Consider the following 20,490-nt stretch of genomic DNA (forward strand, 5'->3'; position numbering starts at 1 on the left):
TTTCTACATGTATATATTACCAATGGTAAATTACGTCTTGTGTTTTCGACATATTTTACGTCTGTTACAAACATAACCTATAAATTCTTAAATTTCACTAAAAACTGCAAAAAGGAACTAAGAAAATTTAGAAAAAATTCCGATTGTTGGTATTACTGCGGATTTGCATGAGTTACTGCGGCGCTAAAACTTTGCTACGTTTATAGCCCCTGGCGGATTGGTTGGACTGAATTTCGTCCAAACTCGGTACAGTTTAGTCCGAGTTGGGACGAAACTTAATTAATACAAATCCGCAGTAATACCAACAGACGCAATTTTTTTATAAATTCTAAATTTTGTAGTTTTTTTTATAAGAAATGCAATTAATAATTTTCTGTCACACAATATTTTAATTGCCAGAATAATATTTGTAAACAGGGTTGGGAAGTAAGAGCCAAAAATATGTTCGTCCAAAGCAAAGTTGGGAAGGATTGGAATTTTGTCCAACAATAATTTTCCGGAAAGTGTAACTTAGGCTGTTTTTACAATAAAAATGAAATATTTATACTTTTTGAAAATTATTATTGGACAAAATTTTAATCCTATCTAACCTCATCTAACTTTTGGACGAACGGTTGGTTTCCATTGTCCCCACCTTGCCATTTGTCATAATTCTCGTCAACTACCACACCCTGCTCTAGGGAAAATTTATGGAGCATTTACACCTTCGGCAAAAAATTTTCTTCACTTTGCATTTTCCGAAATACACTTACCAGATTGGTTGTCCAGAATCTGATTCATTGTGGACAACCAATCAGGTAAGTGTATTACGGAAAATGCAGCGTGAAGAAAATTTTTTGCCAAAGGTGTAAATGCTCCATATGTTACGTTATTGTTAAAAGTAAAAGTTACTATAAAGTTACAAAATTTTTACTAGAGCATTTTTCACTGTTGACTACCGCACCCTGCTCTAGTGAAAATTAAGTAACTTTATACTAACTTTTAATTTTAACAATAAAGTCACTAAATTTTCACTAGAGCAGGGTGCGGTAGTTGACAGTGAAAAATGCTCTAGTAAAAATTTAGTAACTTTATGGTAACTTTTAATTTTAACAATAAAGTCACTAAATTTTCACTAGAGCAGGGTGCGATAGTTGACGAGAATTATGACAAATGGCAAGATGGGGATTTTGCCGAGTGGGGACAATGAAAACCAACCAATGGAAATGAACCTATGGAACTGTTTAGGCTGTTTTTACAATACAATGTAGTTAAATATGTACACTTAAATATCGTATTTTTGTTTTGTTTCCGAATATCGAAACAAAAACAAAATTCGACTTCCGTGAAGGTCCATATGCCTTATATCAAATCAAAACACATTCTAAAATAATATCATAAAATTAGTGAATCGAAAGTGATGATGCAAACTTATATATACAAAGTAAATAAACTTTGCACACACAGGAAATGTGAATAATGAAAAGTATGATTGATTAGAAATTGTACAATTAATCTTTTAAAAAAAGAGCTTTGTTCTTTAAGTCCTGACATCTCTGGGGATTATTATCGCAGATGAAATATGAAATAAAGAGAAAGAAACTTGGCATTTAATTCCATAGAGATATAAGAATAGAGTGCGCAAGAGGCTCGTAAAAACGACAGATTATATGCGTTGAACAGAAAGAGACAGATGAGATTTGTAGGCCCCTTTCCCATCCTTGTTTCACTGATGTTTCAAAGTTAGTAAGACAAGAAGGAAGGCAGGGCCCACTAGTTGCAACTGTCTTCTTTTATTGGTCTGTCGCAGCGTAACATGGAAATTGTACAGGCTTGCGCACTCTATTCTTATATCTCTATGTTTAATTCACTTGACCTTCTTTAGTGATAATGGTGAGTTATGGCAAAATGAGATGTCGCAGGTTAGTAATAATGGATAATAGTATACAGAAGGATACTGCACGAAGTAACTCGGTATGCGAGTAATGAAGTTGTAACATGGAGATAGTAATTTATGGTAAACCGACAACGGAAGGTTGGAGAAATCTTCAATAAAAGGAAGTTTATGAACATTTTGAATCTATCAAGGATATACTTCTAATAGCAGAATTTATATTTATGAAAAAAAAAATCATTGGATATTTAAGTTCCAAGGTCCATGGTGAAGAAAGGGAGAAATATTTTTCGAAAAAAAGTCCCCTTGAAAAAAAACATTCTTGTCCCAGAATCTAATTCTCAGAACTGGGCCGCGGTAATGCAATTCTTATGGGTTGGAGTTATAGATGCTCAAGGCAAGGACAACATCCTACTCGTCGATGAATCCCACTTTTATCTTCAATCGTCTCCGATTTAGGAATCAAGTTACCTCGTGAGTCGTTTATATGTAATTGGCAACCTTCTTTCTCGGTGGGAGTGCAAATGTATATACATATATATATATATATATATATTTCCAATAATTGTGTGTGCGTTGAAAGTGGTCTAACAAGTCAGCCATCCTACTGAAGTGATCTTGCCCGTGAAAGGGACCCAGGGGTCCAAGAATACATCACACAGCATTACAAATAAGAATACAGCTCCTTGAGATCGATTTGTATTTTAAATTGGATTCCTCCACTGGAGGTCGTCGATAATATCTCTATGATTTTTGGATATGGTAGAATGGGAAGCTATGTACAATATTTATAACTGTGAATCAATTTAATCGGGTAGTCCGTTAATTCAACAATCAGTTAAATCATCCTTCGAATTAATTACCGATATGTATTTTGTTTGATAAGTATTTAGAGATAGGACGTTCTAAATATAAGTAGCCTTATGACTAAGCTCTTTCGGTCTATATTTGTGGAATACTTAGATGTTTTCGATTACCTTTTCCAGCTATAACAACTCAGAAAACACCAGAGTTCAAAATGAACTAATTTCTAGATTATACAACACTGATGCAACTTTCAACGAAGATTTTCAATTTCATTCATCCAACAGCTTTTCAGAATACCATGACAAATATTAACGCAGTTGTTTTGATTCTGTGGAGGAGGATTGAAATATTGTCTCGAAACAATATTTTAAGCTCCCAGTTATCGTTATTAGGTTACGTAACTATTGCCTTCTGTGGGACTAACCAAAACTAGGTCAGACCACTGAGTAGACCGCAAAGCGACATTTGTAATTCTATTAAACATTAATAATTCTTTAGATATAAAGTTGTGTGTGCGTCTCTCATCGTTCTTTTCTGCTCACTAACTAGGTCGGTTTTATTGATGTCTGTCCCATTGTTGACGCACACCCTGCACATACCTGGGATGACTCCGAGTACTCTCCCCCTTAATTTATTCTTCTCGTCAAATTATCATATTAGGCACAGATGGCAGGTTTTAGAAAAAAAAAAAAAAAATTGTACACGATGATGAATTAGTTCATCTTCCTTTCATTCAAGAAATCCTTACCCAAAAAGTGTTCCACTTTCCCTTTTTTTTTTTCTTTCAATACTTTCAATAATCGTGTCGGGGTTTTTTTTTCTCACTCTCTTTATACCTTTTTAAGAAAATCGAGTCGCGGGAAAAATGAGTCATTGGTCGATGAAACCAAATGTGAACTGACGAGAGTATAAAACATGTTGTGGATTACGTCAAATGCGTTGTCGTCGCTACAAACCTTATATGGTTTGATTCAACTTCTCTTCTCTTCTTACGTTATGTATAAAATTTTTTTTTTTTTGAGTAAATGAAAAAATAAAGATTTGATTCAGCAATCATATTAACTTTGGTCGATTTGTTAATATCCCCATTATTTTGTTTTATTAGCATCTCTCGTGGTTTAAGATTGATTGGCGATTTATTGTTTCTTATGAAAGACGCTATCGTGAATCTGCATCGCGTGTCTCTTTCTCTCGGAATGGTCAATCGTTATTGCAAAATCCTCGCGCAGTGGAAATTTATTCCGCCCTGACGTCATATGTCAAAGCATCGTGAAAGTATCTGTAATTTCACTGACAAATTGGGTCTCAATGATTCTTATTCCAAATAGGTATTTGTTCCAAATATAATGTTATATTTAAACAATTTTTATCTAAAACAAAATTTATTCATTTTGTAATAGAATTATATTATCGACGAGCATATAATTTAGATTATCCATCGACACTTTAAAGAACAGGTTTAAGAATACATTAAAAACAGACTTTAGATAACACTGGTAAAAAAAAAAATTTTTTTGTATATAAAACGATGAAATAACAGGTAAAATCTATTAAAATAGAAATAGAACGTTACGAAATATAAACATAATTTTTTTTTTCTAATTTCTTTTTTGATTTTTTTCTCCTACTTTTCTGTGAATTAATGAGTCATCGTACACCATTCTGTCGCGCCAAGACAAAGTACAAGAGTGCGTTGACTTTGGAGAATAAATGTCTTTTGAAAGGAGTGTTAATGTGACTTTGTGTGTTTAAGGAACCTCTTATATACACCTCTCTCGGAAAGCCGCTATATATATGCCGACAAACACCGTTTTATGTTTCCTCTTTTTGGTCAGAGATGATGATGCGTGCCGTTACTTTTGTTTCAATATTTGCGGGGTTTTGTTATTACGTTTCCTCAACAAAAGAGACAAAAAAAATCTAATCATTTCTTGTTTATTTTTTAAATAGTTTTTTAGTGTCAATTTATAAAATTTGGACCAACAGAAAACCTTGGGTTTATTAGTTTTTGATGGTCCTAAAACAATTTTTTTTTAATAACTAAAAAAAATGGGACAAAATTGAATTGGCACTAGATTTTAATTTTTCCAAGCAGCTACAATAAGATTAGTAATATTATTATATTTCCGTTTACTGCGGTAGGCGAATGCAAAGGGATTGGCGAGTGTTGAATGTTTGTGAAATGAGCGTGGTACAGATCCGGGCGATATTATTTAAAAGAATACAAAGTAAAAGTAGGCGTGGCTACCAAGTTGTGCTAACTCGTGCTCTTGGTGATATAAACATATAGATTCGACAAGTCACTATGACTGGCGGTTGCAAAAAAAAAAAAAAAGTAAAATAATCCTAATCACCTTCTCTTATTTACAAAATTATATAAAACAATTTCCACTTTCCAAATTAAATCAGGGATTAATTTTTCCCGAAAGTATAATTAATTTCGTGTAAAGGAAATTACTAGAGACATAATTAGGTATTGTAGCGTCGTTATATTAGTTGAGGATTTATTAATTTTTCATTTACGATTTATCTTCATAAAAATACCTTTTTTTTACTGAAATACTGCCATGTATCATATTTTCTAATTGGTTATATAGACGTAGAACCATATATCAGGTAGAAATAAGAAAAACTCGTTTTGGTATACAGAAGCCGACATTCGGTCACCGTGACCCAGCGTTTGACGGCACGCGACCAGTTTCGAATGGGCTCTTTACTATTATGAAGGTGCGATTCATCCACGTATTATGTCAACAAAAGACTTGCATAACCATGACCTGAAACAACATTCATATTAAAATCACACACAAACAACTTACACCTAAATAACAGATAGGACACGCACGTTTTATTATAAGCCCTCGCAAATAGAGAGAAAGTGTAAAATAACATTCCACAATCTCAAGAAATAGAACACAATTTCAAAAAGACACACCCACACGTCTCAATTCGCAATCGGTGATAAATTTTGCCTAAACATAAAATCTAGTATTAACATCGAAAATAAAGTTCCATCTTTAAATGGAAATTATTAAATATATTTAAATCAGTATTTTCATTTATAACAGAAAGCAAAAGGGTACTATTAATAATAATAAGCATTATAAATAAATATATGATGCACAATGAGCCTTTTAATATAGTAAAGGTATATGCGAGATAAAATTACGTGATCACGTGGTCTCGAGAACGTGCCTTATAACCTTATATACAATATGCAAGAGACTCGAGAACAGCTGGTTTCATTACAATTAAATTTCCTTTCTATTTCCCTCTTTATAAAATGATTATTTCCTTCATTAGACTCGCTCCATTACCGGAAATTAATATAGTTTTATTAACGAAAAAATAATTTGCAAATATTTCCTATTGAATTATATATCGATATATTTTAAAATCAAGTATTGTATATATATATATGAAAAGAGAGAAAATACGTATAATCAACATTTTACGCTATTTTAACATTCAAATGAGCCGAATATAATATACAAAATGTTTAAGCATTATTCCCTCAAATTAACACAGTTTAATAAAATTCCTAGTATTCTCGTTAATAAAATGTATAATACAAACTATATATGGCAAATGTGTATATTTTTCCGCATGAGAGGTTATAACTTCAACTTTTCTCTTTGTAATAATTTTGCCGAGATTTTTTTTTAGGTTCTGGTATGGTCCAATTACTGCGGTTTCTAACAATTTATCAGAATTTACTATTTAGTGATAAATAATTGTTTACTGAAATGGTCTCAAAACTTATAGTAACTTTTACTTTTAACAATAAAGTCACTAAATTTTTACTAAAGCAGGGTGCGGTAGTTGACGAGAATTATGACAAATCCTCACTCGCCATTTGTCATAATTCTCATTAACTACTGCATCCTGCTCTAATGAAAATTTAGTAACTTTATAGTAACTTTTACTTTTAACAATAAAGTCACTAAATTTTTACTAGAGCAGGGTGCGGTAGTTGACGAGAATTATGACAAATGGCAAGGTGGGGACAATGGAATAACCAAACCGAGTTTGGACGAAATTCGGTTTAACAAATCCGCCAGGGCTATAAACGTAGCAAAGTTATAGCGCCGCAGTAATTCATGCAATCCGCAGTAATACCAACAATCGAAATTTTTTCTAAAATTGGAATTCTCCAAGTTTCTTTTTGCAGTTTTTAGTAAAAATTTAAGAAAATGATAAAAACTGAGAGTGTCAAATGGTGAAATGAGAGAAAAATGGAATCACTTACCAAGAGAATCGTCAGCGTGGCCCCCCGCCAGTCCATGGCTAAAATAAAAGAGAAAGTCTTATTAATAACTGGGTCGAAGTGCCCGCGGAAAGATCTTACAGTCTGCACATACATCATTCATATACATATATATATAATAAACACAAGAGTGTGAAGGTTCCCTCGCGTGTAAAAAAATACACAACACTTGAAACTGCCGAAATATTCCCTTTCACTTGATCTCATCCATTCTGATGATGTTTCATTATATATATATATATTTCTTAAATTGTTTATAATAGTATCAGGAAGTGGTAACTTTTCCAATTTCGACTTTCATTCAAAGATAATTTGTTGAAATTTTTTTACTTTCTACTTATTGTCTATCTTTTAATATCACATTATTTTATTGTGATATTCTTATAATACTATTGTAAAAGAACCTTAAATATATTGAAATTACTATTGTCATTAATACTATATAATTATTTTTATTTAATTCAAAAATACGTGGCATACTTTTAGATTTTATGATATTCTTTACATAGTAATTAAGAAATCAAAGTTAAATAACAGATGATTTCAAATGTGAAACGTGCGATAGAAAAAGACATAAATCTCTATCCTTTTCTATCTCATGCTTCGTGTTTGCTCAGAACGAAAATTAAAAAAATGTTTTTTGTTATATTTTCTGTTTTTCTAACCGTTTCTGTAATTATAAAATAAATGGTCTAGTTTAAATAATTATAATTTTATTTCTATTCAATATTTTCTCAAAAGTTCTACACATTTCTGTTCTACTTTAGAGTGACAGGGTTGGGTAATTGAATTTCGAAAATTTCCCTTCGTTTCTAATTGGCTCGTGGTATTAAAAAAAAAATTTCGTTGAAAACGACATCCAATGAAAACTGTTAATGGATTTTCGACGAATCGCTTCTCATCCCTGCTTGCTGGTCATAGAAAAATAATTCCGAATTAGCTGGGATTCCCGTATATGACTGTTTTTAGCAATAATAGAATTAAATGATTATTTTTTGTAATTGTTACATATTATTACTATTATAATTAAGAATTAATTATAATTAATTCTTAATTATTGAAAAAAAATATATGTATTTAAAATTGTTAAAATAAATATAAAATTGAAAAACAAAATTCCATATCTCATACCTTCAACAATAATCTCAGTTCTTTAATTCCTTCACTGAAAACAACTTTCATTGCTTCAATTATAAAAAAAAATTTCAATTATTATTGTCCCTTTACTATACTTCAATAATGATAATTTTTATTATCAAACCGCACATTATATATTGTTTTCCTATTTTTTTTTTCTCTTCACAACTTTCGTCATTGCAAAAACACTTTTGATGTTAATAATAACGGAAATTGTTAAAAAATCATGATAAATTTGAATATTTTTGTTCATTAGAATAAATTCAAATTAACAAATCACTTTCTGAACTCGTGCTCGCAGACAACAACATTTTCATTGTAAAGTAACAAGTTCTCCAAGATGGCGGCCGGAGACGCAAAACCGTTCCAAGAAAACGTGGGAATTGTCGATTTGTTGGTAAGGAAGGAAATTGAAAAATTAAAAATAAAGGGGGGAAAATAAGGGGGCCGGAAGTTGAATGATGAGATTTTTGGGCTCCACTTCCGGCCCAAGAAAATTAAACTAAAAAAACAAAACTATTATTGTGAAAGCGATTGCCAACACATAAGAGGAAGAGGATCGAAATTCACGTTCACTTTTTTTTATGAGACAGTTGACGGTGTGTTAATCTCTGGACCGGAACGAGATCGCCGCGACGTATTACCGGCATTTCCTTTTAGTTTTTTTTTTTGAAACTATTTTTCTTTTAAGGAACGCGACGCCGCGATTTTATGAGCAGTTTAAGGCGCATGATCCGAGACCAACTGCACCGGGACCGACATCTCACGAGGTTCTGCCTTCTAGGCACGAGAAAGGAGCAAAAGGAAATGACCGGGATTGGCCAGGGACGGCTGTCTACTTTCCAGATCCTTAACCCTTTCTCTCCTCGTAAAAATGCGTTTAAACAATTTAAAAAAAAAAAAATTATGAAAATTACTATTTTAGGTATTGCGAATGTTTTACAAAATTCAAAATGGCGGATCCAATATGGCGGAGTATTTTCAAAATTAAACGAATTCGCTTATTTGTTTAAATAATAATAATAATAATTGACATTCCGTACAAAATTGGTGAAATTAATTCTGTAATATATTTTCTATACTCTCTAAATGTATTCGTAAAAATTTTAACTCATTTTTTCGTAAAATTTAACTAATTAAAAATTTTTTACAATCGAATTAGAAAAATTTAATTCAAAAGCAAAAAGGGAGTTACTAATTTAAATTATATAGTTAAAAATTAAATTCAAATTTAAAATAAGTGGAAATTGAAATTAAAATATCAAACAAGCAAAATCGACAATAAATGAAAGTTGAGAAATAATTAAATGTTTTTTTCTAAAAAAAAGAGCATTCGCACGCGAATATATAATTTAGTGTACCTATAGATAACAATTTTCGACACCGGAAGCAGGTGTTTCGTGGTGTGGTGAGGTTTTTGAGCCAGGGGGACCGAAAGTCAACCCAACCAGAAAGTGTTCGTAATAAGAATTCAAGGTCAATATTAAACAGTGCTCACTTAAACGTGTAAATATTAAGTTTCAAATGAATAACTATTTTCTAATGCCTTGAGAAAATGAAGTGAAACAAAACTATATAACTACAAAACTAAAATTCAAATTATAAAATAATATTTTCATTTCGTTATAACTTATCACACTAATACTATAAAATAATATTAAACTAATAATTACTTTATACAAATAATTACTTAACACTTATTAAAATTTTATTTTTACTTTATTTCTAAAATTGTTTATATCAATAGTAAATTATAATTCAATTGCAAAATTCAATTTAGTTAATTAAATTAATTATTAACTAATTATTAATTAAATAATTAATTGTAAAAATTAAATTAAAATTTTAGTTACTTTTTAATAAATAAAGTTTATTTAATTTTTGACCAGACAAACGAGTATAATTTTATTAAATTTTAATAAGATATATATGCAATAAATGGCATCGAAAATAAATTTCAATATCATACTGGCGCGCAAAATCGTGTTTCTTATTAAATCACACGCAAATGTTTGTCACAAACTCGTTTTGCTCTGCATTAACTTTCACAAGCATATGTATATAAACATATATATATACGTGAAATCGAAAGGTGGTTTAATTTTAGCCAATCTCCGAATTCAGTTCCTCGTTTAAATCACATTATAAATTCCACATATATCGATTAATATTCATAAGAATTTTTTAAAAAAGCGAAAGTTTTGACCTTTCCCAAATGCTATGTATATATATAAAAAAAAATAATATTCTAATTATATAAATATTTACAGAACATTAAAAATAATAATATTATAAAAAAAACAAGTGAATATTTCCTGAAGGTTAATAAAAATTTAAATACCTACTTAAATTCTACATTAAACCTACCTTGAACCTACTTAAATCCTACATTAAAACTCCCTTGAACCAACTTTAATCCTACATTGGATCTACTTTGAGCCTAAGTTACATATACTTTGAACCTAAAATTAACCTACTTTGATTCTATATTGAAATTACGTTAAGTCTATAATATAGCCTTAATTGAACTTACTTTGATCCTACATTAAGCCTATTTTGATTTTACTTTGATCCTACATTGGTCTTACATTAAAACTAAGTTGAGTTTATATAGAGCGATAATTGAACCTACTTAAAACCTACATTAAACCTACCTTGAAGCTACTTAAATCCTACATTAAACCTACCTTGAACCTACTTAAATTCTACATTAAACCTACCTTGAACCTACATAAATCCTACATTGCACCTACATTAAGCCTAAGTTAAATCTGCTTTGGACCTACTTTAATTCTACTTCGAAACTACATTCAACCTAAATTAAACCTACTTTAATCCTACTAAACTACTTTTTGCTTTGAATCTAAATTTAACCTATTTTGGACATTCTTTGATCCTACATTGAAACTACGTTGAGTCTACATATAGTCTGAATTGAACCTACTTTGATCCTACACTGGTCCTACATTAAGCCTAACATAAGTTAAATCTGCTTTGAACCTACTTTAATTCTACTAAGAAACTACATTGAGATTAAGTTAAACCTACTTTGAACCTACATTTATCTTACTTAGAAACTTATTTCTACTTTGAACCTAAGTTTAACTTGCTTTGAACATCCTACACTGAAACTACGTTGAGTCTGCATATAGCCTGAATTGAACCTACTTTGATGCTACATTGAGCCTATTTTGAACTTACTTGATCCTACATTGAACCTACATTAAAACTAAGTTGAGTTTATAAATAGAGTCTAAATGGAACCTACTTTAATCCTAAACTGGACCTACATTGAGCCTAAGTTGGACCTACTTTGGTCCTACACTGAACCTACTTTGAGTCTAAGTTGAACCTTTCGTGCAGCATTGATCCTTCTTAGAAACCAAATTGAGCCTAAGTTAAGCCTACTTTGAACCTACTTAGAAACTATTGTAAACCTACATTAAACCTACTTTGAACATGCATAAAACATAAATTGTCTTTTAAGGTTTTCAATGAACATTTGGTCCCAGTTCCAATGTGATTCAAGTTTAAGGTTTTCTGCAATTTCCCCGGTCACTTTGATCCTATATTGGACCTAAATTGAAATCCTATATACATAAACTAAATCCTACATTAAGTCTACTTTGAACCTATATTGGACCAATGCACTTTTAGTCTATATATATGTTGATCCTTAGAAAATGATGCTAATTAGAAACATTTTAATAAAAATACGAAGACATGTGTATATACATGTTAAGTGTGGAGGTTGTCTTGAGTGTTTGAAGATATTATATTCGAGAGGGTATAATATGTATGTATAAGGGAATCTCATATGATGTGAGTTGGGTTTTTGAAGAATGACTGGATGATTATTGTCAAATGAAAAGAGAGAGAGAGAGAGAGATGGACTTGTGCGGCGAACCAGGGCGTAGGCTTTGTGCGGTTATATAGGCGTAGGAGTAGAGAATTAACGACAAGGCGGCGGCATGTCATGGAGCATCGCATAGGGAACACAGGCCGGATGGTTAATGTCGATTTAATAGTGAGTTTAATAGCGTGAGGATTATGCAATGAAAATGGGCCCAAGGTCCACCTCCCTCCAATGACGTTTACAATATAATATAATCGGTAGCTGCATCCAGAAGGCACTTAAAGAAGGTGGATGAGGGAGGGGTCGAGAAAAATTCTACGTGGGATTAATAATCTGACCAAATATATATTCATTTCAAGGATCCAAATGCCGAGGAGTGTCTCAACAAGATGATAATGTATACATAACTTTCAAGAATATCTTCATTACTAAATTTTCAGATATACATCTTCCCTCGCAATAATATTTTCCTACAGTGAAGAGGATCGTAAAGGAAATCAATGTTTATTATTCATTGTAGTCTATTTTATGGTATTTTCATTTGAAATTATTCAATTTTTTTATATCTACAATAATTGAGTTTTCGTAATTTTCCAGTGAAGAAAGATAGAAAACAAGATAAAGAATAGAAAAAAGCGAAGAAATAGGATCGAGTGAAAAGGAAAAACAAAGTAGAAAAAAAGGAAGAGTCATTATATACAGGAACTTAGAAAAAAAGTAAGAGAGATGAATAAAAACTGTAAATAAAAAGAAAATTGAGTCCAAAACAAACGATATGAACGAAGAATGTGAGAAATCATAAAATCGAAAAAAGGGAAAACATTTTAAAAAGAGAAAAAAGAATAAATATTTGCTAAAGAAGAAACAACAGTGTGTATATAAAAATAAGAGTAAAAATACTGAAATTATGAAATTTTAAAAAAGTTGAAGGTAAAAAAGTAAAGGTTACTATAAGTAATAACGGAATTTGAAAAATGGAGAGAAGAGCAAAGAAATGAAAGAAATTCACAATGAAGAAAAGAGATGAAAAATTCATTATATGATATATAGTAAAAAAAAATGGAGAAAATGAAAAATAAAAATACAGATAGGAAACAAAAAAAAAATACAAGAAAGGAAAACGAATATCATTAGTGAAGAATATTATAACTATTCAATTTCAAACAATACCTATTATGAAAAAATAAACATAATAGCAAACTAGAGGTTTTCGTTTTATTTTTATTTTTTTTTTAATTAAACTCCAGATTATATTTGAAGCGACTCTCTTCAATTTTCTCGTGCTTCAAGTGCACTTTTGAATCACGGCAATAATGAAATTTTAATTGATTTTGCAGAACCGCTTCGACTCTAAAGTTTCGAGAAAAATGGTTAATAAAAAAGCAACGGGAATTAATGAAAAGAAAGAAAGAAAAAAAAACGAAAATGCGCTCATGAATCTTGTCTTCTTGACTCGTTTAAGAACTTCACATGTTATACATGTATATATATATAGATACAAATTTCTTGGCGAGTTGACTTTGTTTTGCCTGGGCGTTATATGTATATAAACACCAATACATATTTATTAATGTCTTATGTAGGTATATACATGAAATTGTTGTGTATGTGCTATAAATTAACCTTTTGGAAGCAAACTACGAGCACAAATTTCCTGTAATAATAATCATACACTGAATAATACATTTTCTCGACGCGATTCACAGTAATTCAAAACGTTTGGTTCTAATTTGTCGGCGCTACAAAATAATAATAATAATAATTGATCGCGCGCGCCAGCTAGCGTTCGTTGCCCTCCAAAGTTCAATTAAATAGTAATTTATAAATAAATTTTCATATAAATTTTTTTTTCTATTTTTGCAGTGACGTAAAATTTTATTGAAAAATAACCATATTCATGTATACTATTGGGTGTATCAGTTCACTGAAAAAAAAATTTATTTGATTCAAATACTCGATTATTTGACTATTATCAAATAAATATTTACTTGAGCCAAATAAATTTTATTTAAATTAAATAAATTCAGCAAGAGCTGTCTAAAAAATGTTGCCCCTTAAAATAAGACACCTTTTCTGTCTTAAAATAAGACTTTCTTTTTACTGTGTATGCAGTGTCGTTTTTTTTCGTACGGAAAAACAAGGACATTGGACCAACGGAGAATGAAACCATCTAATCACAAATCTTAAGCTTTTAAATGAGAGAGAAAAGGACAAAAGATATTTCTATCCTTTTCTCTCTCATGTAAAAGCTTAAGATTTACGATTAGAGATTTCATTCTGCTTAGGCCTTATACACTGACATACAGAAGCCACAGGGTGAGGAAACTCGAAAATTGTATTCAGGGATAGCTATATTGCCAAATTATAAAGTAAAACGTCCCAATTGTTGCGTATATGAAATGTAACATTTAGAACGTTCTACTTTATAATTTGCCAATATACCTATCCCTCTGTGCAATTTTCGAGTTTCCTCACCCTGTGAAAAATGTCCATTAAGTATACAGAAATGGTTGAATTCTATTGTCCCCATTCGCCATTTGTCATAATTCTCGTCAACTACCGCACCCTGCTCTAGTGAAAATTTAGTGACTTTATTGTTAAAATTAAAAGTTACTATAATGGAGCACTTACATCTTTGGTAAAAAAAATTTTTTTACTTTAATTTTCCGAAATGCAAAAATCTGATTAATTGTCCATTATCAGTAAGATTTTGAATAACCAATCAGATTTGTGTATTTCGGAAAATGCGAAATAAAATTTTTTTTTGACCAAAGGTGTAAATGCTCCATAAAGTTACTAAATTTTTACTAGAGCAGGGTGCGGTAGTTGACGAGAAATAGGGATGACGAATAGGGATTTTGGCGAGTGGGGACAATGGAAACGAACCAAATACAATGTAATATAAAAATTTTATCTTATAAAATACATTTAATAATTTAAACAACAATTTATAAGATTTTGTTAATTAGAACTCACCTGTGGATTTTCGACTATTTTTTCCGTTGGAAAACACAAAATTTAAATTTATCCACTCCATGGGAAGAAGAACACTGTCAACAAGATTTGGGGGGAAAAAATTGCACTATTTAAAAAATAAGGAAGACACACAATAGATAAATATATATATATATATATGAAAACTGCAAGTACTCGTCACGCATCTGCAACTCCACGTGGTCGATGGGAGTTTATGGATTCAACCTTTCGACGGACTTCTCAATAACTATGATTTTCTATCTTATAAGCAATTTCTGATTACATTTCAACTCGAATCGAAGGGATGGCGTTATTTTCGCGCTTTATTAAAGTAGATTCTGCACTTTTCTTTTTTTTTTCCTCTTGCACCCTCATACACGTAACTCTATTATATATGAAATTACATACTCCGAGAATGATTCTGTGAATCGAGATAATCTTCCCTCCTTTTTGTTTACTTGTTTTTTTTGGGGGGGAATTTTCTTTTTGGATTTTGAAATTTTGATTCTCTCTCTCTCTCTCTTTCTCACTCTCTTTGTTTTCTAATCACATGATTTTTCGGGAATTCCCCTTATTTTTTGTCTTTAGAAAATCCGTTATTTAAATTTTTTTCCTTGGTTATTGAGAAAAATCTCCTCGTCTCTCATCGATGATGGTTTTTAATTTTTGCATGCGATTTCCGTCGCCAGTACTGTGTCGGAAGTCGCGAAACATTGCGCGACCTTGAACTTCTTCTCGGTACATCAAAGTCCCTTTTTGAAGAATCCAATCATTTTCTATGCTGTAAATTTGTGGTTTTTTAAATTTCTCAATCTTGAATGAATTTTTATCAAAATTCGCAATTTTTTTTTCTTTGATTTTTCCCCAAAAAATATTGTAAAATTTTTTGTGAAAAAAATTATTAAAAAAAACCAAATAACAGAAATAATTTTTCTTTCTGTTTTGCAAAATTTTCAGCAAAAATGGGAATTAATTTTTGAGAGGGAAATTATTTGTTTTTGCAAAATACTTTGGAAATAAATTTTTTTTTTTTGGCGGGAAATTTAAATTGAAATGGCGATATTTTTTTTTGTTTTGAAATTGGCACTACACTACACTTTTACACTGGCGAATATCGAAATTAAAAATCGAGTAGACTCGGTCATCGAGTCCATTCGAGGCGGCGCGAAGCTCGAGACTGACACAGCACAAGGAGAGACTCAACGGTTTGAGAGTTTACCTGTAAAGGAAACAGAGGGAGAAAGAGTATATTGCGTTGAGAGAGACATGACAGGAACGAGTAAAAGACACCTGTGGATTTAAGAATCACATTATGGGGACGACACGTCAAAATAAATGTTGATTCCTATCAGTTTCTAATCACTTTCATTCATCTTTTGTTCCATTAATTTTTCCGAATAAATATTTATATATATTTTGATGATTCTAATTTGTATTATGCTAAATATTTTGATTTATTTTTTTTTAATACATATTTATAATAAAATTACATAAAAGAGGGGGAGGGGTGGAAAAAGGGTATAAAAAAAGTGTAATATAATATGTGGACGACCCTCAATTTACGTAAATGTTATTATTTTACGCCACATATTATTATAGTATTTCAATTCATAAAACCGCTGTAATTTTTATCCAAATGCAGATTACTTAAATTAAGAATAATTCAAGCTAATAAATATTGCTTTAAATTAATTATGAAAATTATTTCCCTCATTACTGCATGGTTTTTAAATCCAAATAAATATTTATTTGCATGAATAAAATATTTTTTTGAAATAACTAAAAAATTTCTTGAACCAAATAATATTCAATTATTCAAGATGAGTAATTGTTTTAATTGAAACTAAAACCTCTTTAATTGTGGCAAATAGTACATTATTCGATCTAAGTACTCAAATTTATTTGCGCATCAAAATAAACAATTTTTTGTTTAAAATAAATCGAAATTTAACTTAAATCAGTAATTATTGAACTCATTTCATTTCAATTTTTTATGCATTGATTTAATTAATGCAGAAAAATTTCATGTTTTTGTAGGAAAAAAGGATTATATAAATAAAAATTAATATTTTTCAACAAAAATAAAAAGGTTTTAGAAATATTTATTTACCATAATTTTCACATAAAAATAAACTATTTATTTGATTCCATAAAATAATTTATTAGCATTAAATACTGCGTTATTTTGTATTAAATAATTTAGTTTACTTGAATTAATAAAATAAATTTATTGTGTCAATTAATTTTTATCTGTATCAAAAATTTAAATATTTGGGTGAAATAAATAAATGAATTGTTTTTAAATAATTTACTATTTGTGTTAAATAAATTCATTTATCATCAGAATCAATTAATTATTTACTTGAATCAAATACAATTTATTTTGTTTCAAATAAGTATGAATCAAATAATTCATGAATTATTATTATTATTTATTATAATAATTATTATTAGCAAGTTATTTGAATCATATAAATGTTTTTTGGATCCGCAAATAAAAAAATATTTAAAACAAGTAAATATATTTCAAATAATTTGAATTATTTGAATCAAATAATTTTTTTCTTTCGCAGTGTACTTGGCGAGAATTGTGAGACCTCTGCTTTTTCGATGACTATAAAAAGGCTTAAATCTTAAAAAATATTAAATAAAATAAGTATTTTGAACGACGAAATTTATTATGAAATTAGATTTTTTTTCACAACTTTTTTAGTGCCCCTCGAAATAATTATAATAAAATATTTACTCATAAATATTAATCGAGGTTATTTGATTGTTTTAATTTCGGCTGTCATGAAAAAGGAATTGAAATTTTATTTTTCTGATACATAACTTAATGGGGTAATCCCCATTGGGATGCATTAACACCATTGGGCCAACGCAGATAATGGCCTAAGCACAACTAAGTCGGGTGCGCAAGTTGGATACGGGATATGTAAGTTCCCGCAACCGTCTTCAATTGTGCGTTGAAAAAACGGTTCCGCCAATGTTTCGCGCAATCGTTTTTTAACGCACAATTAAAGACGGTTGCGGGAACTTACATATCCCTTATCCGACTTGCGTCCCCGCATCAGTTGTGCTTAGGCCTTAATGAAACCTCTAATTGGCGATTCAAACAGCTACACTAGCGCCACAGTTGAACTAACTTAGGCGTGACTCGCTCTGTAGCACTCCATGTGTTTTAAATTATTTTTTTTTATTTAACGCTTAAAAATAATTTTACAAACGCAATAAAAATATCAGAATAATTAAATAATTTGAAATAAACTGTCAAAACAGAGACTGCTTTAGAGCGAGTCACGCCTAAATTAGTTCAACTGTGGCGCTAGTGTAGCTGTTTGAATCGCCAATCGTAAAGGCGCTTGTACACCTCACAATTTCTGAGTATATTCGGAATTTGTCAGAAATTTCACTAACTTTGATTGGCTTTGCTCATAGAGAATTTCGAAATTTTCAAATCTTTTGGAAATTCTTTATGAGCAAGATCAAAATTAGTATAACTTTTGACAAATTCCGAGTATACTTAGAATTTGTGAGGTGTACAAGCGCCTTTAATCTCAAGGCCTAAGTAGAATAGCTTCGCGAGAGACGTTCGCGAACGTGAAACATGAGTTAGAAAAAGACAGAGATATATTCGTATCCTTTTCTATCTCATGCATCTCGTTCGCGAACCTATTGTGCGTTGGCCTTTAAGCTTTTATACATGAGAGAGAAAAGGACAAAAGATATTTCTATCCTTTTTTCTCTCATGAAAAGCTTATCACCTGTTTTTAATGTTACATTCAAGAAGACTAGAACAAGGAGAGTGAACTAAGCTCAAATTGTACAGTATATAGGGGGAGCAGATATTGGCACTGCGGTAGGCTGTCCAACGAAATTTGATAGATGACCGTGAGACGAATTTTAGTATCTGCGCATACATAAATATATACAGATATGTTCAATTCTAACCTAAAAACCTTTAATATTTCCGATTTATACATACTAAATAAAATTAAATCACAGATAATTATAAACAATCTTATTATATTCGAAATAAAACATTTATTCCCTTTTCTGCAGTGAAAACATATTTATATTTTAATAAATTAAAAAAACTAACCTCATTTTTTGGAAAAGAAAACATCTGTTTTTTATTGTTATTTTCACTATTTTCACTTGCACATAAAGAACTGCTCCTGCAGTTCTTAACACAACAAATTCGCCCCGTTGTTCACTTTAAAAAATTTACACTATTAATTAAAAATTTCTCACTTTGATTAAAAATACTGAATATAAAAACACCGCAAAAACAAAAAACAGGAAAACAAATCAACGATATAAAAATATGCATGTGTTAGTATGCGCAGATACTGAAATTCGTCTCACGGTCATGTATCAAAATTTTGTTGGACAGCCTACTGTTAGGCACACTATCTCTTCCATCCCCACCACTGTACTTTGCTCTCCTTGTTCTAGTCTTCTTGGCTTAGACCTATTCTAGTATCGGTATCACCTGTTTTTAATGTTATATCTGAAGTAATGTTGATAAATTTTTGCAATCATCTCAACAAAAAAAGTAATGTTGTATGTTGATTGCATATGCTACAAGAAGAAATGAAAACAAATCGATTAATTAGTATTCTGGTGCGGAAACAATAAGAAATAATTAATCTTTGAACACAGTATAACTTGTGTACTTGAATAATTTCCTATTTAATCTATTCAACGAATGAAATTATTTAGAATATTTGACGCAATATAAAGAAAGAAACCTAAGAATCAAATCATTTTAATGTTATATTTGTGTAAGTTTTACTGTTTGTGTATTTTCAATCAAAAATTACAAACATAACCTAAAATTTTTTGCTTTTTATCTGCCTTTCTTTATATCGCTCCACATATATGTTAATAATAACAATGTCATACTTAAAACGAAGTCTTTTATTGAATTTGTAGCATTATAATTGAGGGGCTGGATGCTATAAGGTGATACGCGTCATTTAATTAATGTGGCGCGTATCACCTTATAGCATCCAACAACTCAATTTAATTATAATCTATTTCAATTGACAAAATAATATATTTAAAGAATATTTAAAGTCTGAAATAATTCAAATGAAAACCGATCTTCATTAAAAAAAATAATTTAAGCATTTCTCATCCTACTATGGGGCTCACCAATGTTGATTTCAAAGAACAGAATAAAAAGTAGAAAATTCATTAATGTCAATTTTTAAAGAAATAAGGTGCTCTCACACCTTTTTGACTGCCTGCAGGTTACCATGGCAACGCATGAGAGTGAGTGCGACAGAAAATTAAAAAATTTGATTATTCAAATTTTCTGTCTCACTCACACTCATTCGTTGCCATGGTAACCTACAGGCAGGCAGGCAGCCAAAAAAGTGTGAGTGTGTCAATAAGAGCAATTAACCTACAAAAATGAAAGAAAAATCGAGTTAATTTTAAAATCTCTCTGTCGATTTTTTTCATTTTAGCCTTAAAATCTTTCAATTTTATCAGTGAACAAATTTTTATAAAAAAAAAAAATAGTGTGGAAACTTTTGAGTTAGTTATTGTCGAGCCTAAACAAAA

General features: G+C 30.3%; 1 protein-coding gene across 2 annotated transcripts in view; it reads right to left on the minus strand.

Moving 5' to 3' along the window:
- The window catches only part of LOC127289008 (cuticlin-4), a 97,193-nt gene extending 81,081 nt beyond the window's left edge, over positions 1 to 16,112 (minus strand). Inside the window, exons 1-2 of one of the 2 annotated variants that reach the window (XM_051316747.1) lie at positions 14,917 to 16,112; positions 6,930 to 6,967 (exon numbers count right to left, since the gene is read on the minus strand). In XM_051316747.1, the coding sequence (XP_051172704.1) occupies positions 6,930 to 6,967; positions 14,917 to 14,977 (99 nt within the window). In that variant the 5' untranslated portion in view covers positions 14,978 to 16,112. Of the gene's footprint in view, positions 1 to 6,929; positions 6,968 to 8,078; positions 8,815 to 14,916 lie in introns of those variants that run through there. The other variant, XM_051316749.1, reaches the window with a different exon arrangement.
- Between the last annotated feature and the right edge of the window lie 4,378 nt (positions 16,113 to 20,490).

This window comes from Leptopilina boulardi, unplaced genomic scaffold, assembly GCF_019393585.1.
Source record: "Leptopilina boulardi isolate dan_hultmark-lab unplaced genomic scaffold, ZJU_Lbou_2.1 LbouV2_399, whole genome shotgun sequence".
Classification (NCBI taxonomy): Eukaryota; Metazoa; Arthropoda; class Insecta; order Hymenoptera; family Figitidae; genus Leptopilina; species Leptopilina boulardi.